This window comes from Mchenga conophoros, linkage group LG19 (assembly GCF_057382185.1).
Source record: "Mchenga conophoros isolate Kocher_MC1m ecotype Shallow Benthic linkage group LG19, M_conophoros_male_GT1.1, whole genome shotgun sequence".
In the NCBI taxonomy this organism is placed as follows: Eukaryota; Metazoa; Chordata; class Actinopteri; order Cichliformes; family Cichlidae; genus Mchenga; species Mchenga conophoros.
The window spans coordinates 22,252,276-22,275,696 of record NC_140544.1 but is presented as its reverse complement, the minus strand read 5'-3'; the positions used below and the strand labels follow the sequence as shown (position 1 = coordinate 22,275,696).

The following is a 23,421-nucleotide window of genomic DNA, read 5'->3' as shown; positions in this document are numbered from 1 at the left end:
GCAGAGTCTTTAACACCAGCTCAAAGCCGGTGGAGCCCAGGGGATTGTGGGACAGGCACACTGCTTTCAAATGGCCTGTGCCTGAACGTTCAGAAGATGTAAAGTTAGTTGCAGTTTTGCTTATGGGTGGGAGTTCAGTGAAGCCTAAGGCTTCAGTCAGCTGCTTGTTAGAGAGCGTTGGGTCTAAGCTCAAACCCCACTGTTTCCAGGACTTATTCTTATGTCTGTGGTTGCTCTTCTCCCCTCCAGTGGGTGTGTTGAGGCCCACCCTCACAGTCCTCCCTTCATCCAAAGAGGAAGACAAACAGAGCATCCCCAGGGGTTTCAATAAGCTTGGGGATAGACGGTCGCTACAGCTGGAGCAGCACCCTGAGCCTCTCTGCAGACCAGTGGAGAAAGCGGGCTCAGTGAGCTGTGAGGCCAGTCTGAGTGGACAGAGCCCCGTCACTCAAACCCTGGACCCTGACCACTGCTAAGAGTAGAGCTTCAGCAACACTTCCTGTCTGCATGATGTGTTTGATGAAGCTACAGGTTTTGTTTGTTCATATTTTTCTGCAAACATTTGACTCTCTATTGTTATGCATGCAGATTTCATTTGCTTGTTCATGTTGTGCTTTGAAATCATGCTATAAAAAACAAGTCTGCATCACAAAATAAAATCCCAGTTCATGAAAAATCACTAATGTTTTAACCTTTTATTCTATATCTATGATCATTTATAACTTTTATAAAAAATGCCATTTATGAAGGTAACTAAATACATAAACATCAGTTTCTGTCATTACACTTAAAAAAAGACGTGCTCATGAACTTTTGCTTATATTTAATGATAAATATAAAGGTTGAATCATTATAAACGTAGTTGTATACTTCTTTAGTTTTAGTTTTATTCAGTGCGTTTGTGGTTGATGATTCTTGTGTTAGTGGATTAGTTATTCTCATCACAGTCCAGCACACTGCACCTGCAGCCTTTAACCAGACTGAAGGAGGTTCTTGTACTGCTATAAATCACTGTTTAAACATCCGACTACAACGACAGTCCAAATAGCAACAATCTCCAACATCTTCAGACTGAAACCCACTGATGGTTAAAGTGTACTGAGAACCAGATCTACTGCCACTGAATCGAGACGGAGTTCCTGAAGAGAGACTTGATGCTCCGTATATAAGAAGTTTGGGACTCTCTCCAGTTTTCTGAAGGTACCAACTGAGATCAGCACCAATGTTTGAACTCCCTGTAGCACTGATGGTCACAGTCCCACCAAGACTGACAGACTTGACTTCATCAGTCTGAGTCAGAAAATTATTGGCAAATGACTCTGAAACGAAGAATAAAATGACAAGTTTGTTTTTTAGACACAAACATAAAAAGAACAAAGAAAATTTCATCAAATATAAAACAGTCTGTGTCTTAAATGTAAGAATCTCTCACCCTGACTCAGAAAGCCTAACAAAAGAACCACCAACATTGGAAACACCATCCTGACTCAGTTTTCAATGAAAGTGTATGAGAGCATGTGTGACAGCAGAACTTAAACTGTGAGGAGAAGTGATGCATGAAAGTGTGCAAAACCCATTTTAGGAGGTCAGCTGAGGAGAGGATCATTCAACCTTTTCATTCTACATGTATTTCAAAAAAGAAACTTATACATAGTGTTTTAAAGCTTTTAAATTGTAAACTTATCTAATATTAGTTTGTTGTTTGAATAATTTAGTCCTGCACAGCTCCTGTAAAACCCTGTGATGAAGGGTTTACTCCACAGAAACCAGGTATTTGATATTTTTAAACCATGTACAGGTGAATTGGATCTTTCCAAAAATAAAAGAAATTATTTTGTTTTGTTTGGGTTTTTTTGTTTGTTTTAGTTTAATTGTTTTTCTGTTTGTTTTTTGTTGCTTAGATTGTTTGTTGGTTGCTCTTTTACCCATGAGCATACTGTTAGGTTAGTCTTCTAACTCCAGTGATGCGGTGAGTTCCCTTCCAATTACGTCCAAAAAGCTCATTTTAGTCAATTTGTTATATTATGTCCACCAGAGTGTGTTGCAGTTACTTTGATGACAAAACATTCAGTGTGACAGGGATAAAACAATATTACTATTGTGCATACCAGTCTTGTTAAAAATTGAAAAATTTCACATAACTGGATGCACGATACATATTCAAATTATAGCATGGGTCAGTGAGAACACCTGCACCTGTGAAGTCTGGGTGGTGCTTGATTTAATGAGTTATCATTACCATGGTATTAAATTACAGATTATTACACAGAAAACATCACATGTGTTTCCTGGTAGTCATTGCTCTTCTGTAAGTTTGTTATAAAACAGTATTAACGTTGTTATTAATGTGTTAATAAATACAAACCAGCAGTTTTGCATTTTGCAGCTCTGCTTTTTTCTTATTTCTGTTTATTTCCTGCTGCAACTACCAGGAAATGTTTTCAAATAGGTTATTAATATGATATTATATAGAAACAGGCAGCTTTGTATTTTGCATGCTTATTACACAGAAACTACCACAGGTAATTGAGTGGTAATAGCTTAGAAATTAACATATTATTATTTTCTTTTTCTGCCTTATTATCCCACTACTAACGCCATTTATTAATAAAAGTGCCCTCGCAAAGTTCTCTATTATATTATATTTATAGTCTCTGCATTGTTGGAAATCAGTCATATGGCTCTCTACTTACATTTTGTTCAGGTCAGCTGACCACAGCTACACACACATACACACAAGCAAAGGCAATTTACTGGAGCTCACAACACAAATTATGATGTGAATTATTTCTAAGTAATTATTTTCCCCACACTGCACCTCAACACCCACTCTTAGGGCTCCCCCTCCTTCAAAATTTCACTTTAATCTCTGGTTGACTCATGTTTCTCAGCATAGCACAAACGTTTTGCAATAACCACAAATTCGCTTTATGATATCTTAGGTTTTGTTTGTCGGGGGGGAGGGCGGGGGTGTTCTTAGTTAATGACAAGCACAATGGGTTAAATTTATTATTTACAATTAAAACTACCTACTAGATGATTTCAGTTGATTTCTCCTGAATTTGAATTTTTCCTGGTAGAGTGTCAATAGCTTGAAAATGGTGAGGAATTGTATGAAAATGATGTGACATAACACAGTAGTAAAAAACTTGAAACTGGCAGTTGGTTTTTGTTGTTTTTAAATGTCATGATGAACAAACTTGCTATGAATACAAAGGTAAAGAAAATATATTTCATTTGTTCATATGAACGACTACTCTTGCTGTGACTACAGTCAGGAAACCTAACTAAAATTAGTTGTTATGTTTTTATTATAAACGTAATTGTTTATTTATTTAAATCCTTATGTTAAAATGGCCTTGAATGTGTTTATTGCTCAGTGAAGTTACTGTGAGGCCTGTGTTCAGTGGTCTGTGTCAGAGTCTCTTCCTCTGCAGTCAGTTCCTGCTGTAACAGCTCAGTGTCTCTGCAGTCTGACTGAGGGAGGTTTTTGTACGACTACAAATCACTGTGTGAACACCCAAACACTGTTTATGTTATGTTGACTCTGACAGTAGTAAACTGCTGCATCGTCAGCCTGAACTCCACTGATGGTCATAGAGAAGTCAGAGCTGCTTCCACTGCCACTAAATCGAGTTGGTGTTCCTGACTGAAGTGTTTTCACAAATTTTATTATGAGCTTTGGAGTCTGTCCAGATTTCTGTTGATACCAGAACATGGCGTCACCATCAGACCATCTCTGAACAGCTTGGCTGGTCCTACAGGTCAGAGTCACAGTGGATTCAGGAGCAGATGTCAGTACTGTAGGTTGAGTCACAGTCACCTGACCGCTGCATCCTGCAGACAAAAACAAATCATTCATTTATCAGCAGAAATCAATGAGAGAAAAAGCAGCACATCATGTTTGAAATGTTGCTGAGTGAATGAACCTGTAAAACAGCAGCAGGTCAGCGTCCAGATGAGGATGGTGATGAGAGTCATGGTGGTTGTGCTTTCTGCTGTGTTGACTGACAGATGTGAGTCCTGCAGTGTTGAAGTCACAGGACTATAAACCTTCTCAGTTCTCTGGAGGATCAGCTGATGATGCAAAGCCTCCTCTCTATGGAAATCATTTCTCTGCTCTCAACACACTGAAGGAAACTTTGGGGCACAAAAGCAAAAGAAAATAGTTTTGAACTAATACCTTTAAAGATTTTATGGAATAGAGAAAAATATATTGGAAGCATATTTACATATTTTTAACACCTGGATTAAAATGGCACTCTGGTTTGTATGTTTACTTTTTGATTTTAGTATCAACAAATACAATATACCTGTAAAGCCATCTTTATTATATTCTCATAGTTTCAGAATTCATGATTTCTTGAAACGTTTCTCTTTGCTGTTTTAAACAGTTTTGTGTATGTGTGAGGTGAAAATTAAGTTTTGTCTTTCAATTCTTAATCCTAAAAATATGATTATGATAATCATGATTTAAAATTATTAAACACTTTAAGTCGCTTTAGTGTAATCATCTTCTGCATTTAATGAGGTGTGCTGTGATGTTTTACATGAAAAAAGGTTCATTTTCAGTGGTTAGATGCTTGATCAGAGTGCAGGAGGTTTTTGTACGGCCACTTAATGAGTTTGTATCACTGTGGTGGACTTTTGGTGGTGTTTGTTGATCTATTTCTTTATTGTTTGTATTTTGAAAATAACTTTTTTGAAATATTAATTTAATTGGATTTCCCCAAAAGTAAAAAAGGGTCAGTAAACACAGACCAGCTTTGAATTCATGGATGATTGATTGTACTTGAAGTTTAAAAGGAAGTGAAAGAAGCAGATGACAAAGTTTCAACTGTACATGAGTGTTTCAACTCTGTGAGTGTAACATTGAAAATTATCACATAGATGAGATATTTACTGTAAAACATTAAAGAAATAATAATATTCATCAATCAACAATGATTAAAGACCATGTAGGTATTCCTTTCCTGCTTTCATTCTTATGTCTTTGGTTGCTCTTCTCCCCACTCTCTCCTCCAGTGGGTGTGTTGAGGCCCACCCTCACTGTCCTCCCTCCATCCAAAGAGGAAGACAAACAGAGTAGTGCCACTCTGGTGTGTCTGGCCACCGGGGGCTTCCCCTCAATCTGGAAGCTGGGCTGGAAGGTGGGGAGCACCAGCACATCCTCAGGGGTGTCAAGCAGCCTGGAGGTCTTGTGGACAGATGGTCGCTACAGCTGGAGCAGCACCCTGAGCCTCTCTGCAGACCAGTGGAGGAAGGCGGGCTCAGTGAGCTGTGAGGCCAGTCTGAGTGGACAGTGCCCCATCACTCAAACCCTGGACCCTGACCACTGCTCAGAGTAGAGCTTCAACAACACTTCCTGTCTCCAAATAACACTGTGTTTCCTCTGTTGCAATATTTCTGGAAAAAAAATCATTCTCTATTGATGCGCATGCAAATTTCACCAACCAATCTTATCCATATTCTGCTTTAAAAATATGCTGTTAAAAAAACAAGTCATAACAAAATAAAAGCTTTTGAAAAATCAATTTTCTGTAATCATTATGCCAATAGTTTATTACACAAAAATGCTTATTAAACCATCATATTTCTATCTGAAATATGGACAGTTTTGAAGTCCAGTAAGTATTACATAACATTTTATAGTTTTTTTAATTTTTTTTTTTTTTTTTTTTTTTTTTGCCTTATTTACTTATGAACATTTAATTGAAAAATCTTTATAATCCCAGCAATGTAGTTCTTCAGTTTTGTTTAGATTCATTGTGTTTGTGTTTGATGGACCAGTTTCTTTCATTGCAGTCTGTCACTCTGCACCTGCTGCCTTCAGCCAGACTGAAAGAGGTTTTTGTACAGTTCTAAGTCACTGTGTGAACACTCCACCACCATGGTAGCCCAAACAAAAACCACTGATGGTTAAAGTGTACTGAGAACCAGATCTGCTGCCACTTGAACGAGTCAGAGATCCTGAGAAGAAAGTTAATGATGAGTCTCTCCAATTTTCTGAAGGTACCAACTGAGATCAGCACCAATATTTGAACTCCCTGTGGCGCTGATGGTCACAGTCCCACCAAGACTGACAGACTTGGTTTTATCAGTCTGAGTCAGAAAATTATTGGCAAATGACTCTGAAACGAAGAATAAAATGACAAGTTTGTTTTTTAGACACAAACATAAAAAGAACAAAGAAAATTTCATCAAATATAAAACAGTCTGTGTCTTAAATGTGAGAATCTCTCACCCTGACTCAGAAAGCCTAACAAAAGAACCACCAACATTGGAAATACCATCCTGACTCAGTTTTCAGTGGAAGTGCATGAGAGCATGTGTGACAGCAGAACTTAAACTGTGAGAAGCAGTAATGCATGAAAGTGTGCAAAACTCGTTTTAGGAAGAAACCACCCACCTCTCCCAATGAAACCCAAAACACAGAGGTCAGGTGAGGAGAGGATCATTTAATCTTTTCATTTTATTTATATATCCTATTTTTGTGTACTGGTCATCATGATTGTGTTCTACTTTCTTTCCTTTCCCTTAAATATTTTTACCATATTATGTATTGTCATCTAGATATTAATTATGCTGTGAAAGAGTATCCTCTACACGCATATGCGAATCTAATGTATTCATGTGTAGTCTTCATTTAAACTTATTAGGATTCTGCATCAGTGTTTCCAGTTCAGTTTTTAATAGTTTATTAATATGTTATTATATAGAAAAAGGCTGCTTTGCATTTTGCATGCTTATTACACAGAAACTACCACAGGTAATTGAGTGGTAATAGCTTAGAAATTATCACATTATAATTTTCTTTTTGGGGGGAGCAGCACAGTGGCACGATGGTTAGCACTGTTGCTGCAGAGCAAGAAGGTCCTGAATTCAGTTCCAGTGGAGTTTGCGTGTTCTCCCCGTGTTTGTGTGGGTTCTCCCTGGGTACTCTGGCTTCCTCCCACAGTCCAAAGATATGCAGTTCTTGGGGATAGGTTAATTGGTAACTCTAAATTGCCTGTGGGAGTGAATGTGAGTGTGAATGGTTGTCTATCTCCGTGTGTTAGCCCTGTGCTATAGTAAATTTGTCTTTTATATTATATTTATAGTCTCTGCGTAGTTGGAAATCAGTCATATGGCTCTCTACTTACATTTTGTTCAGGTCAGCTGACCACAGCGACACACACATACACACAAGCAAAAGCAATTTACTGGAGCTCACAACACAAATTATGATGTGACTTATTTCTAAGTAATTATTTTCCCCACACTGCACCTCAACACCCACTCTTAGGGCTCCCCCTCCTTCAAAATTTCACTTTAATCTCTGGTTGACTCATGTTTGTCAGCATAGCACAAACTCTCTTTATGATATCTTAGGTTTTGTTTTTGCGGGGGGGGGGGGGGGTTCTTAGTTAATGACAAGCACAATGGGTTACATTTATTATTTACAATTAAAACTACCTACTACTTGATTTCAGTTGATATTTCAATATGTCAATAGCTTGAAAATGGTGAGGAATTGTATGAAAATGATGTGACATAACACAGTAGTAAAAAAACTTGAAACTGGCAGTTGGTTTTTGTTGTTTTTAAATGTCATGATGAACAAACTTCCTATGAATACAAAGGTAAAGAAAATATATTTCATTTGTTCATATGAACGACTACTCTTGTTGTGACTACAGTCAAGAAACCTAACTAAAATTAGTTGTTATGTTTTTATTAAAAATGTAATTATTTATTTATTTAAATCCTTATGTTAAAATGCCCTTGAATGTGTTTATTGCTCAGGGAGGTTACTGTGAGGTCTGTGTTCAGTGGTCTGTGTCAGAGTCTCTTCCTCTGCAGTCAGTTCCTGCTGTAACAGCTCAGTGTCTCTGCAGTCTGACTGAGGGAGGTTTTTGTACGACTACAAATCACTGTGTGAACACATAAGCACTGTTTATGTTATGTTGACTCTGACAGTAGTAAACTGCTGCATCTTCAGCCTGAACTCCACTGATGATCATAGAGAAGTCAGAGCTGCTTCCACTGCCACTAAATCGAGTTGGTGTTCCTGACTGAAGTGTTTTCACAAATTTTATTATGAGCTTTGGAGCCTGTCCAGATTTTTGTTGATACCAGAACATGGTGTCACCATCAGACCATCTCTGAACAGCTTGGCTGGTCCTACAGGTCAGAGTGACAGTGTTTCCAGAAGTAAATGTCACTACTGGAGGTTGAGTCACAGTCACCTGACCGCTGCATCCTGCAGACAAAAACAAATCATTCATTTATCAGCAGAAATCAATGAGAGAAAAAGCAGCACATCATGTTTGAAATGTTGCTGAGTGAATGAACCTGTAAAACAGCAGCAGGTCAGCGTCCAGATGAGGATGGTGATGAGAGTCATGGTGGTTGTGCTTTCTGCTGTGTTGACTGACAGATGTGAGTCCTGCAGTGTTGAAGTCACAGGACTATAAACCTTCTCAGTTCTCTGGAGGATCAGCTGATGATGCAAAGCCTCCTCTCTATGGAAATAATTTCTCTGCTCTCAACACACTGAAGGAAATTTATATATCTTATTTTTGTTTATTGAACATTTTGAATGTGTTCTACTTTCTTTCCTACCTGAAATATTTTTACCATTTTATGTATTGTCATCTAGATATTAATTATGCTGTGAAAGAGTATCCTCTACACGCATATGTGAATCTAATGTATTCATGTGTAGTCTTCATTCAATTTTAATTATTATGATTCTGCATATGTTTTTCCAGTTCATTCAATTAAGTTTTTTAATAGGTTAATAATATGTTAATATATAGAAACGGGCAGCTTTGCATTTTGCATGCTTATTACATGGAACTACCACAGGTAATTGAGTGGTAATAGCTTAGAAAACAAATCATTCATTTATCAACAAAAATAAATGAGGGAAAAAGCAGCACATCTTGCTTGAAATGTTGCTTGGCTTCATCAGTCTGAGTCAAAAAGTTATTGGCAAATGAGCCTGAAATGAAGAAAAAAATAAAAACTAACTAACAAAAGAACCACCTTTTTTGACCTCAAATTTTACTGAGAAAGAATGAGTAACATATTTTAATATTTTATATTTTTTTTACAACACACTCTGCAGTTTCAGATGCATTTTGAGTTCCTGAAAATAACTGCATTATTATTGCTTTAACATGATGATGCTGGCATTTTTGCTCAGACCTCACAGAGCTTTTTGATTTTAAACTCATTAGATAATAATTATTGAAGCTCAAAAAGACCAGATCCTCAGTCTGTGAGGTAAAACTTGTTTTGTTTTAACATACTAACTACTAATCTAGCAGGTTGTATATGTTACTGCATGTTTACTTATAAAGTCAAGTCTCTGTCTATGGTATGAAACTAATCTAATCCAAAGGAAAAAATCCATATTCTGGAGTTTATTTTACCTTTTGCTTTGGAACTATAGATTCTAAGAACAATGTTTGTTTCTGCAGAAGGAAACTGTTTGCATAACTGAAGTGTGAAGCTGAAAAAAGGAGCGCAAATGTCAATTTCACTACCCGTTAATGAGTATCAGGGAGTTTCTATGGAACAGTGTTGTCTCTAATCTCCTCCGAGAGATCATCTCTGCAACACATCAGTCCCTAGTTTAATTTGATATTAGTATAACTAATGTGCTTGTTCTCACACATATGTTTCAACACAGCAGTAATTTAGATCTTCATAAGTTCAGAGTTGAGGTAATTACAGATTTCTGTGCTGGCTGTACAGCTCAGAGAGACGGCCTTATAGACTTAAAGACAGCGGTCCACCCAGCAAAACATTAAAAACTGTCATTTTACAGAAGGGAAAAAAATTCTGTATCATACTGAAACTATAGAAAACTATTTTGCATCCAGGGTGTGCGACAGATATTCAAATTAATGCATGGGTCAGTGAGCACACACCTGCACCAATGGAGTCTGGGTGGAAATTGTACATTGCTGCTGTACAAATAGTGCCCTCTTATGTCAAAATAAGAGAATACATATAAAATTGACTCTGATACACAGATCCAAAAAGCAGACTGGACATCGATGAAAAAACACATTTTCTTTGTCTCCTTCTGGCCAATTGTAATTTTCTTTAATTCATTTCTGTTAAGGTTTTTATACATGTTTTGTCTGTCTGTGTCTCAGTTGCCATTTTGTGACTTTTGCATTCAATGTATTTCTTTATAGTGTGTTTTTATACTTTGGCTTATTTGGTTATTAATTTGCTTATTTGCATTTCCTTATATTGTTTTATGCCATTTTGCATTTTTTTTATACAATTGCGGGCTATTTGTGGTTATTTCATTTTTTTTATTTTGTCACCAGGGTTTTTTCCTGGTTCACACTGTTTATTGTCTTTGCACTGAGTTACTGTGAACACCCTTCTTTTGTGGTCAGTTCTTCTCCTGTAGGTCAAAACACTCTAACACTGTTAAAATGACTGTTAGCATTTTTACCAATACTAATTTAACCATGATACACACTGACCAAGACACCAATCTCCTTATACTGTTTTACGTCATTTGTATTTTTTTTACACGATTTTCTGTTTTTTGTGGTTATTTTAAAATCTCAGATTCGGAGCATTTCTGTTATTATTTCTTTTTCTATTTAATACCATTTAATAAATCTGCACATATTTTTGTGCACACCATCCTTTTGTAGTCATTTGACATATTTCAAACAACTTCTTTCCACATTTTGTATGTTACAGTAAAATCTGGCCTGGCTTTCACTCAGGAGAAGAGTGGACTCTACAGCAGCAGCAGTCTGAGTCTGAGCCAGGAGAGCTGGATGAATGGTCAGGGTCATCCATCATGATTACATGTAGTTAAGGTCTCTTCACAACGTGGACTAAAGATTAAATTGCAGTCATTATTACAACCCTGTGACAGGAAACATAATCAAGATCAATTTCAAATAAAGGTAAATATATGTTTTATATTAAATGTTTAACTGAAAAATACATGTATTGTAAATACATGTATAATGTACGGGTACCTTGTTTGTGTGATATGTGAAGTTATTTTTTTACATTTGCATTATATTGTAAATGTGGAACACTTTGTGACTTAGTCTATGTCTTAAATGTGAGAACTCTATTTTAAAAACTGTTAGAACATCTTATTATTATGTTACCTTATTGTGTGCAGTGCAAAATGTAGAGAAGAAAATACAATGTACTACAGATTTTTAAGACTGTAGTGCCACTTCAATGAAGATCCTTTCAGTAACTGACCACCAATCTATCACACAGTCAAGGTTATAACCCGTTATTTATTGTTTCAGTAACATAACATGTTTTAGTTTTGTCTATTCTGTATTATTGTAGGGCCCTTTCCTTACAATATAAAGCTCTCTGAGGCAACTGTTGTGATTTAGCTGTGATTTAGTGTATTTTGTAACAGTAAATAATATGTTTCTATTTTATTAGTTGATCAGTTCAAGAGGAAAACTACATTTACTGTTTTTTAGCAGAGTTAAATCAGCATGTTTAAGCTTTTAGTTTCTTCAGTTGTATTTATGTTCTTGTGTTTGTGCTCTTTTTGTGTTCACTGGGCCAGTAACTTTCATCACAGCCTCTGCACCAGCTATCTGCACCTGCAGCCTTCAGTCTTGCTGAAGGAGGTTTTTGTACAGCTATATATCACTGTGTGAACACTCCACCACCATGGGCACCCAGACAATAATAATCTCCAGCATCTTCAGCCTGAACACCACTGATGGTTAAAGTGTACTGAGAATCAGATCTGCTGCCACTGAATCGTGACGGAGTTCCTGAGGAGCGAGTTGATGCTCTGTATATAAGGAGTTTGGGAGGCTGTCCAGGTTTCTGAAGGTACCAACTGAGATCAGGACCAATATTTGAACTCCCTGTTGCGCTGATGGTCACGGTCCCACCAAGACTGACAGACTTGGCTTCATCAGTCTGAGTCAGAAAGTTATTGGCAAATGACCCTGAAATGAAGAAATAAAACAAAGACTTTAACAGAATCTTTTAACTTTCAAATAGTAAACATCAGTAAGGCATTTTAAACTCTCAAACTCAATGTACACAGAAGGAGCAGATAACATGTCACCAAACATAAAATTTGTTTTATATGTCAGAAATGTTTTCAAAACTCTCACCCTGACTCAGAAAGCCTAACAAAAGAACCACCAACATTGGAAACACCATCCTGACTCAGTTTTCAGTGGAAGTGCATGAGAGCATGTGTGACAGCAGAACTTAAACTGTGAGGAGCAGTGATGCATGAAAGTGTGCAAAACACACTGTAGGAGGAAACCACCCACCTCTCCCAATGAAACAGAAAACACAGAGGTCGTGTGAGGAGAGGCTCATTCAACCTTTCCATTATATTTGTCTCATTAACAGGGCCCATATTAGTTGGTCGCCAGATACTGGTTGGTTCATTTTGCTCATTCTGACAAACCAAATCTATATTTAAATGTAAATACATGAACATCAATTAAAAGGAAGGTATATTAAACTGATGTAATATTATCTTTTTTCTATGTGCTGAAAGATGTTCAGTTCTACACAACTCATGACAGCATAAATCTATGAAAACCCAACAGGTTTGAGCTGATTTCTTTACAGGTACCTGTGCTGACTGTACAGCTCGGAGAAACGCTATCGCCTTGTTTTATAGACGTTGATAATTGTGTGTCAGAATCAGAGCTAGGTTAGCTGTCAGTCCGGTAAAATATTTAAAATATATTTTTTTTAAGATTTTTTTTATCATCGCATAATAAAAACTTTTTTTCAAAAATGTTTTTTTCTGGGATGATAATATGGAATATATAGCAAATATTCAAATTACAGCATGGGTCAGTGAACACACCTGCACCTGGAGAGTCTGCATGGGAAATTATAACCCTCTGTTTATATGAAAACAAATAGCGCCCTCTTGTGTCATAAAAAGAGAATACACATAAAATTAAATCCACCAAATTGATACAAAAAGCAAACTGGACATCGGAGCGACTCTGAAAGAGACACAAAATTACAGGAGTGGCTTAAAAAAAATATGCCCTGCCTCTTTCTAGTGATCTATATTAAAAATAATAATAATTGCTATAATGATCTTTGTCGAGAGTTTGTGTTTCTTTGCAATTTTGCATCTACATACATTATTTTACAGTATTTTGCATTGCTTAACATGACAATTTCCTTTTGGTGTTTTTTTTTCCACACCTCATATTTGTTTGTAGTGTTTTGTAGTCATTTTTTCCTGTTTTATACCTCTTTTTATTGCATCCTTTTATGGTCATTTTTCACCTCCGAGTAGCCAAAAACTGTCACTTTGTTTGAAGTGGGACAGTCACTTAACATAACAGTTTATCCATGGATCTCATTAATTGAGATCCAAATCTCTGAGGCCATACTTTAATTATAATTTACATCATGTCTAAATTTTATTCAGTGCCAGAAATTATTCTTTTCAGTCTCACATATTTCTAACTGGAGCAGCTGTTCTGGTTAAAAAAACACATAATGATGGATATTACTGTGTCCTAAGGAATTGTGTCAACTTGTTGAGTAAACACATCAACAAGTTTCAGTGTTTGCAGTGATTGTCTAAAGTTTCTGGAAATTGAAACAGTCTCATCTGTTACTCCAGCCACCTAAAACAAATTTCATAATACTATGTGTCTAAGGGTTATCATTATATTGTGATTTTTGAGTGCAGATTGCATAGTTCAGGAAACCAAAGATGAATTTTAAAAAAAGAATCTGAAAAAAAAAACAGAAATCCTCTTTTGTTGTGTTCATTTTACCAATAAAACAATCATGTGCATAGTAAGAGCTGTTCAAAATACCGAACATTACACAAAATACAAAATATACAAAAGAAACCTGCTACACCTCCAACTACCACCAGAGGGCTGAAACGTAGAACTTCAGAACATTTTTCTTCCAATTAAAAAAAAATGAAAACGTTTCATTCACAAAAAAAGACTACAAGCAAAAGACCTGAATATTCCTAGAATTAATCTATGCAGGAAGATCAAGATTCACTCATCTTTCATCGTTACTGGGTGTCAGGCTTCTCTATTCCTTGCAACACTTTCACTTTTCCCTTGCTGTCTAAATTAACTCTGTATTCATCACTCTGCTCCAGTCATTTTCTTGTCCCCCTTCTGAAAACCAGTCAGCCTCTGTGTGATGATCTTTAAATCGCACTGCTTTTCTGTCATTCAGCCTTTGAGACTCTCATTGTTACTTCCTGCCTCTTCCCCATCCCTACCTCATTCTGGCCAGATCGAGCTCCTCACCCTTATCTCCACCTGCTTCATCTCCACCACCAGCGTCTAGACTCCAGGGGTCCTGTTCTACTTCCTGTTCTACATAGCACTATGGGGCGTAATTGCTAAATAGCTGTATTTCAATAAATCATGTTCAGTTCCTTCAAAATGATGTCTCCTTATTGAGGTGCATGTGATACTAAAGCACAGTGAGATAAATTTCACTAGTGATGTCTCAGTTTTACCTTAGTTAGCCATGAGTGTGACAACCATTATGCCAAGCAGAAGGACCCTAAGCAGTATAAACTGATATCTCAATATAAAGACACAGAAGCTGTAGTCAAAGGCAAGATTTCTGATATCAGTATTTTTTTTGGTTTCCATCTGTATTATGACATCTACTCACAAATCACATGATTTGAGCAAGCCTTTACCCTCTAATGGCAAAAATATCCTATTTGATACACAGGTTTTTTAGGGTTTTCGAGATCACTACGTCATCAGAGTGATCCCCCCCCCCCCCCCCCCCCAAAAAAAAAAAAAAAAAAACTAAACAAATTGCACAATATATCTTCAAGCAATGACCAAATGTAACAACACTTGTTGGAAAATACATATTTATTTACTTATTTTGTCAGAAGATTCAATAACCACTCCATTTTCAAAAATAAATAAGCAAATTAGAATTTTCTGGCAATTGTTTCGTGGTTCAGGCTTTACAGGGTTAACTTTATCATTTTATACCAGAATTCCTCAGAAGTTAGTTCTGCAGACTTCCAGGATCCTGAAATTATCTCATCTAAATGAAAGGAATGATACATGTTAAAATAATCACTGAAATGCCATCTGCTGTGAAAAGTGCATATTTTCATGATCATATCTCCTTGTACCAGCTAGAACACAATGTGGCAGATTTCTTTCCTGCCATTAAAAGAATGTATAGTGTCACTGGACCATATTTACTAATAGTTGTTTAAACACAAATAATGCGTATATGAATGTTCCATCTGCCAATCTGTGATTTATCAATATTTTCATACCTGAATTTGTTTGTACTTCAGTTCATTAGTGGTCTTGGTAGTGCCCATTTTGAGTCCCTATATCTTTCTGAAACATTCACTAATGTTCACTGGTTTTTATATGATACATCGAATTCTATTAAATGTAAATGTATTGTCATGCACTGTAGCTTCATGACTCTAAGATTATAAGCATTAGAATTAATGACTGAACTTTTATTTTAGGGGTAAAAGTATCAATGGGAAGGTGGTCAATTTTTACCATTTTAATGTTGCAAAAATAATCTTATGAACATTAACTGTTATTAACACACATTTGATCTTATGACTTAATACACTTGAGGAAAAAAATATTAGATTTAAAAAAAAAAAAAGACTGGAAATATGGCAAATGTCATATTAGAAAAAATATTGACATTTTGGATAATTCTATTAACTGGCAAAAGGATGAGGCACATGATCAATAGTGGGTCATGACCTTTTAAGTGACAACTCCCACTAGGGTGTAAATACCTGGGGCTCTCCACCATTTGGTTTTAGAACTGAAGAAGCTTCTTTGATGAGAGGAAACTCATCTTCAACAAACTTACAGAAGTCCAGTGACTTTCTTTCCAAGCTCCCAAGACATGAAATTGCACTGATTTTTTTTTTAATTTCAGGATCATTCTGTGAATTAAACCTTTGTGAAGCACGGAGATTTCAAGATCCTAGCAACACCCTTGCTTTATAGTTATACAACCAATTCAGTTTGTGGTATAATTATCTCTGACACGTATACTGTGATTTCCCTGGGCTGTATTTCAGGTCATGAAAGGTGACCAATTTTATTCACTTCATCAGTCATCTTTAACGGCTTGGCTGATTAGTTTCTAATTTCAGGTAAAGTCTTAAAAAAACATATAGTTTGCAAGGTTTAATTTAGCTACGTTAACACATTTTAACTTTCCTAATACAATCCCAGTCATTCACCACAATGCATCACCCCAAATACACCAAAAACAACTTGTTTCACAACTGTTTATTTATTCAAAACTCAAAAGATGAGTGTTCTGTAGATGTTTATATGGTCGATGAATGCGAGTTCCAGAGTAGATAACAGCCAGTTTGCAAAGTAAAAATAACTAGGGAAGGACAAGGAGAGTTCCTTGTTTGATGACCAGTCAACTGGTCTTAGATCTCTAAATAATGACTTTCTCTGAGACACCTCTAAAACCCTGGGCAACCCTTTACAGCAAATTTAAAGTATAAACACAGCATGATTAGCAGTAGAACATGTGAAAATGTCTCTGTTTTTAATTCAGTGTCAGGCTTTTTCATATTGTAGAGTTAAACCTTTAGATCTGCTACACTCGATAACCAAGTTGCCAGAATCCAGGTGCCTTTCCACCTTTACATTTTACACCTAAATAGACTGCGGTATGTCAGCCTAAAAAGATACAATGGCAATTAACCAGGATCGTGCGACATCCAAGAAAATCTGCACACAAAATACACATACAAAATATCACTCATTCACAGTCAATGTGTAACATTCTCATGCTCAGATATGTTGCTGATCAATAATGAATAATTGCAGAGCACTTATCATAAGTCTTGAGTCATTACACCAAAGAATTTCCTTCAGCATTTCTACATGCCATGGACCCACCGTCACAGAAACCAAAAGCTTGACTGAAGCACAAACCGATATGAGTAACACACATGGCCTCAGCTTTCAGTTCACGTACAGTAGGTCTGCACCAATTTTGCTACAGAATGTTAAATGAAATATAAATAATAAATAATAAAGTGTTAATAAAAAGTCAGTTTTGTTACAGTTTTAGTAGCTCAAGGAGTGTCCTGATTGCACATGGGAGCAGTGTTGTCCTGTGCTCTAACAGTAGTATTAACAACGCACCAAAGGCAAATAAGTTACTCCATAAAGAGCAAAGACATTGTTCCTTCGGTAATCAAAATGTCGGTAATATTTACAGACTTAAACTCAACTGTTCGCCATAACAACCTCCATGCCAGCCAGCTCTCGGCTCTATTTTCTGCATTACTCATGCTGAAATAACTGGGGATGTGTCATACATTACTGTTATTGTTACTGTGTAAATGGAGGCAGGGAGGAGCAGCAAATATTGATACGGAGATGTTGTGAAGAGTGTGTAGATGGCCAGAGGATGGAGGGGGAGGTTACCAACAGATATGCACATGAGAAAGAAAGGAAAACACAGACAGAAAGCTGGGATGATGGTGAGTATTTACAGAAAGCGTGCAAACAGGAGAAAAAAAATGAGGGGAAAAAGAAGAGGGGAAGAAAGATGGAGATGTTTGAGGGTAGGGACACGATGGGTTCAGTATTCGTCCTGGTCCAGGTGAGCTTGCTCATCGAGGTCTTCATCATCTGGAGGTGCAAAGCCTTCCTAAGATACAGAAAAAAATATATATATATATATTATCATATCACCATATTAGAGCACTTTGCTCTTGCACTGCAGGCTTACTTGTTGTTCCTAGAGTATTTAAAGTAGAATGGAAGGTGAGCCTTCAGTTTTCAGGCCCCTCTTCTATGGAAGCAGCTTCTAGTTTGGATTCGGGAGACACACACTATTGCAACTTTTAAGATTAGGCTTAAAACTTTCCTTTCTATAATTAGGGCTGGATCAGGTGACCCTGAATCCTCCCTTAGTTATGCTGCAATAGGCGTAGGCTGCTGGGGGATTCCCATGACCCTGTATTGTGTTCTCCACACCTGTTACATTTTTGCACTGATCATCACCTGCATTCATGTATATATCAATCTGCTTAGCACTTTTTCTTTTTATTTAAGTGTTTGTCTTATCGTATGTCTCACACAAAGTACCTAATTTCCTAATGTTGTAAATCTGTTCAACATTTGGCAATAAAACCCTTTCTGATTCTGATTCTGATTCTAAATTGGTCATGGGGGATCATATGATTGTTGGGTTTTTCTCTGTATGTATTTAAAAAAGTGCCTTGAGACAGCTGATGTTGTGATTTGCGTTGAATAAATTGAATTGTATTGTATTGAATTGAATTGAATTGAATTGAATTGAATTGAATTGAATTGAATTGAATTGAATTGAAAGCAAGAAGGGCAGAAAACCTGATAATATTTTATCAGGTCTTCTGCTCTCCTTGCTTTTCACTGTCAACAGTGGAGAGAGTATGGCAATCTGTTATATATCTGTTATAATGGCTAGATACCTCTGTTGCGTAGAGAATGTTAATTATCCTGCTGAGAATGGGGTTGTTTTCACTCTCGTGCTCCTGGCAGATCAACTCGATATCCCGTAGTTTGCTGAAGTAGAAGTCTCTTTCCTTCTCAAGGCCATCTACAGTCAACTTCAACTCCATCAACTTAGAAAAACAGAAAAAGGTGCTTAAGCTGGTAGTCAAAAACTAGTCTGGAGGATGAAATCAGAACAAAAGAGCCACACGGCCTTCTGTCCTTCCCGTTCAACTCTACCTGTTGATTTAGCTCCATGATTTCAGCATCACTGCCCCCATTTCTTGACAAAGTCGGATTCTTCCTCAAGGCTGGAGTGTTATGTTGGACCCGCTGCGGTGTTGGCATGTTTTTGGGAACTGTTGGGGATGTCCTCTGTGGTCCTGGAGTGGTTAGAGATGGTGGGAGTGGTTCAGCATTTCATTTAAGACAGATTTATTGCACTTATTTTGGCTTGTTAGCAGTTGTGGCGATGGATATAGCACATTATAGAGCGCTGATGCAATCATCTTGTAGAAGAATTTTATGCCTTTGACATGTAAAAGGTTTCAAATTGTTTTACAACTAAACTGATAGAAATGACACATATTTAGAGTGCTGAGGTTAAATAGCCAAATTATCGATTCATTTATATAAATGACCAAAGGTTGTTTTAATTTGACTCAAGATCTTAAAAACGAAAAGACCTGTTGCCTACTAAACCTCTATAAGTGCTTAAGCAAAGGTGTTTCAAATAAACTCAAAGACAAAACATGCGAACACATTATCCACAGGCTGTATATAAAAGATGGAAGCGGCTTCCAGGTCTTAAAAGTAACGCTAATCAAGTAGTGCAAAACTTATTTTTATTTATCATTGTTTTTTGTTTTTACTGGCCAAGATGGGGTGGCTTTCCTGGTTGCAAATAGTTTTTGGGACTGTGCACAAGTCAGTGAAAAAATGCCCTTAATTCTCACAATGTATTGGTTGCTTCGATACATTACAAATGATATTCATGTTATAAATTATGGGCCTAATAATGGTAAAATAATTGCTATTCTTCAGGGTGCAACAGGCTAAGGAGCTGGCTGTTCAGTTTTTCTACTACGCACATTTTTAAGCCTGTTTTCCAAGTTGCTCAAACTGTTCATTATTAGCACCTGGCTAACCAAGATGGCTAACTAGTGCAAAAACCGGACGCTCATGTTCAAATAAGGTAAATGCCAGACTTGAGGCTTCGAAACAGCAGCCCACAATGCAATGAGTGACATCCATCTTTTATATACAGTCTATGGTATTTTCAGTTTTAAAAATAAGTGCAATCATTCTTCCCATTTATAACACACTGCTTGCTAGTGACAAAGTCACAAAGCAGGCTTATGACATACTACAGCTTAAATTAGATTGTTTGCCATGATCTTCAAGCAAAAAGCTTTTACAGAGACAGGGCGAGGCTGTTCAGGCTGACACCACTCTCGTTAGTAGAAAGGGAAGAATTTGTTGTTATCAAACCAGCTTTAATAGAGACAAAGCTGCAACAGTGTTGCATCAGTCGCTCGATGCAGGACACTGGGGAGATAACTATATTTGCTGTTTCTGCAGGTGTTTGGGCATTATTGATCATGATCGATCAGAACAAATGTGGATTTTCTGCCAAACTAACGCTGCATCCCACTAGGCACTGTGACGATTACTAGAATATTACCAATGACTCACTTGTACCTAAAGTGTCATGGTTTTGCGAATGTTGGGCAGTGAGATGGATCAAAGAAGTCATTCTGTGAATCGTGCTGCTCACACCACTTGCTTGCAGGGAGCGCTTTTGAGCCATCCAAAGCTCAGCAAGACCGTGCAGCAAAGGCAAAATGTTTGGCTTTACCTTGGTTTCTCTTTGGTTTGTGGATAAAGTGATCACCTGGATTGGGGGGAGGGGCCACGTCCTGCCCCTGTCTGGCTAGTAAAGGGTCATACTCCTTGCCGTCATAGTTGGCGTCGAAGAACTTCTTGAACCACTGTACAAATTCAAAGTTGTCCTGGAATTTCCCTTTTACAAGCTTTTCTACAGGAATTATCTGGACAATGAAAACAGGAAATAGTTGAAAAGCTCCACTTGATACACACACGTATATCAGTATGAAAGGTAAAACAATTAATTATCTCAGGTATCATAAATGAAATAAATAATAAAACCATAATAAAGTGATTCTGACTTTGTCGACACTCATCCGTTTAAAAGCTGCCTGAAGAACTTTGAAGTTGTGTATAAATTCATGCTCCAGCTTGGCTTGAAATTTGACCTTCTTCAGAAGAATGCACCCCGGAAACAACATGTCCATGAACTGGCAATACGCCGCTCCTTGAAAACATAAAGACACAACAAATCAATCTCGTTATTTCGGTCAAGAGTTGCCCCAAAATTACCTCAGCAGCTTATTTCAGGGGGAAAAAATAACCTCAGGCCTCACCTGAACAGAGCTGTTCAATCTTGGTGTAAGTGAGATGCAAAGAGTCGTTGACCCACGCCAGCATGTCATGTCGGCTGAGGTTGTCAATGGACACAGATGTTGCGTACACATTCACTGCCATCCCTGAGTCGAAAAGAGAGAAACAACCACTCAGCTACATTTTCCTGTTAGCAAGACTTGAAAACCTTAAATGGAAGTTGAAGGAAGAATATTGGTCAATGATTAATCTCTCTGATTGGTCAGTGCAAGGTATGAGTATAAAAATGTAGGGATTGTTTTTATAGTATAATCTAGGCAAAGTAACCATTCTGCATGCTCCTTAACCAAGCTACCAACTACTGTACATAACATTTACCAAGCTTCTTATATTGGATTTGAAAGACTGAAACAGGACTTATTTAGGCCTTAAATAATGATTATTATTGCAATTAATTACTTGCTAAAAACAATGTGCCTATTTCTCATGCAAACACTGCAAAACATATAAACCTACTATACATGATTATTATGCCATTATCTACTACACCACTATGGCTTTTTATCACTAACAATTAACAATCATTATTAATTAGTTTTTAAACTGTGGCTTTCTTCCATGTGTTCCTTTTCCCTCTGCTCTTTTATCTTTCCCCTCACCCCCAACCAGCTACAACTGCTCCTCCCTAATCCTAGTCCTGCCAGAGGCTTCTTCCTGTTAAAAGGGAGTTTTTCCTTCCCACTGTCACCAGCACTTGCTCATAGAGTGTCAACTGATTGTTGGAGTTTTCTCTCTAATATTATAAGGTCTTTAACTTACAGTATCAAAGCACCCGAGGGTTGCTGTGATTTGGCGCTATATAAACAATGTTTATCTCGGTTAAACATAAAGAGATAGCAACACATTCAAGAAGCTGGAATTAGGAAATGTTAAACTGACTTCTGACTTCATTAACTTGTGAATCTACATCACTGCACTACTTTCACTGAATCCATTTTTTTTTTTTTTTACTGTACTGACCTGGATTTCTTCGTTGGGCCATGTTAATATTAAACCCTATAATCTATACAGGCAGATTCCAAAACTGCACTGCAGTTTCTTCAATTTTTAGGAATTATTTTTTCACCCCCTGTCTGACTGTAAATCCTGGGGCTGGGCCACAGTCTGTTGCAGCTGTAAAGCCCACTGAGAATGGGGATATCAAGCTCTTAGGGAGGAAATTTGACTTTCAGACATAAACTGAGTCCCTAAGAAGCATCTTTATTCTCAGTTCTAATCTAAAAATGTGTTTCAAGCATAATCCTCCCTGATTATACAGAGAAAAAAAAATCCGGAGTATTTGTCAGCAGCTTTACACATCTGGCATCTCCAGCCTTCTCTGTGCTCACTTTGCTTGCCTGTTAATGCGGTGTCATGTCCAAATGATCTTGTAACACCTCAGACCTTTCCTGCACCAATATGCATATTAACACGGGCAACGTGGCGACTTTAAAATGATGCTTTTTAAGGTCACACGCCGCTCTGTCTGCACCTGACAGCCAAAGACTAATGAAACCACGTCTGTCAGTTTTTAGTTTGATGCTGAATCGTGCTGTGATTTCTGATGATAACACTTCTATTGTGAATGCACCTTCAGCAACGCATTCTCCCACGGGCCATTGGCTATACTGAAATTGCATGGCTGTAGCGTCTAACCCCACGAGCAACTACTAGCCAGGATGAGGAAAAAATCACAATGTTTCAGCTACATGAGCAGCAAAGGACCACGCAGTGGGCGTACATTTATTAAATAAGGGCACGAAGGGAAGTCTATCTATTCTCCAAAAATCTATCGGGCCTTGGAAAAAGCTCCCATAATGACTGCAGCAAAAAATTAATAAATAAAATCCTGAGCGCAAACCGCTGAAGTCAAGCAAGAGCAAATGGGCGGGGGTCTGACATTTCAACCCGAGCTGAGAACAATAAATGTGCTCGTTTGCTGGGTGCTTTTGGTTAAAAAAGCCGCAACGCTGGGTGTTGCTCTCATAGCGGCCCCCTCTACAGGCCTCCCCGAATACCTCAGGACTGTCAGCGCACGGGAAATATCCTCGCTGCATGGGAATAAAGCACAGCTCCCCGTTAAACCCCTTTACGCGCAGAAAAAGGAGAGATTTAAGAGACGGGGTGGGTCGGCAGGGCGTAAATGCGGCGATACTCACTGTATTCAGGAGCGTCTGTGGTGTTATCACGCTGGCAGTATTCCTTATGTCAATGCCCGTTGCTGTCGTCGTTGTCAGACCCTGCGCGGTGCAGTGCTTGGTAACGGGCCGCCCTGTCTGGGGCTGCAACAATTCAGCCTCTACTGCGCGTGCGCCCGACTCCATGCTGTTAAAGGTTCATTATAAATAGGACTTTGGCCTGTTCCAGCTAAGAGACACATGATGTGTCTGGTTGGATCTTAGGACTGCGAGTGACTAAGGTTTTTGTGGGGTCAGGCTTCACATGTTGCTGT

The 23,421-nt window shown here is 37.6% G+C and overlaps 1 protein-coding gene and 1 gene segment (V, D, J or C); both read right to left on the bottom strand.

The window, feature by feature from the left end:
- Positions 1 to 11,342: 11,342 nt before the first annotated feature.
- On the bottom strand, positions 11,343 to 12,198 carry LOC146552218 (Ig kappa chain V region 3381-like). The segment is given in 2 exon segments: positions 11,343 to 11,963; positions 12,135 to 12,198. Coding segments are annotated over 2 exon segments (360 nt in total).
- Positions 12,199 to 16,277: 4,079 nt separating this feature from the next.
- mapre3a (microtubule-associated protein, RP/EB family, member 3a) lies at positions 16,278 to 23,265 on the bottom strand. Of its 3 annotated transcripts, XM_085257322.1 has the most exons (8): positions 23,129 to 23,265; positions 20,954 to 21,076; positions 20,699 to 20,844; positions 20,368 to 20,560; positions 18,750 to 18,892; positions 18,488 to 18,640; positions 17,764 to 17,866; positions 16,278 to 17,682 (listed from the first exon to the last, which is right to left on the bottom strand). In XM_085257322.1, exons 2-7 carry the CDS (start codon positions 21,072 to 21,074, stop codon positions 17,807 to 17,809), a joined length of 816 nt encoding a protein of 271 aa, XP_085113448.1. In that variant the 5' UTR covers positions 21,075 to 21,076; positions 23,129 to 23,265; the 3' UTR covers positions 16,278 to 17,682; positions 17,764 to 17,806. The 3 variants fall into 3 exon arrangements, with proteins under 3 accessions (XP_085113448.1, XP_085113447.1, XP_085113450.1); XM_085257321.1 differs by lacking the exon at positions 17,764 to 17,866; XM_085257324.1 differs by lacking the exon at positions 17,764 to 17,866 and having other exon boundaries at positions 20,404 to 20,560.
- Positions 23,266 to 23,421: the final 156 nt, after the last annotated feature.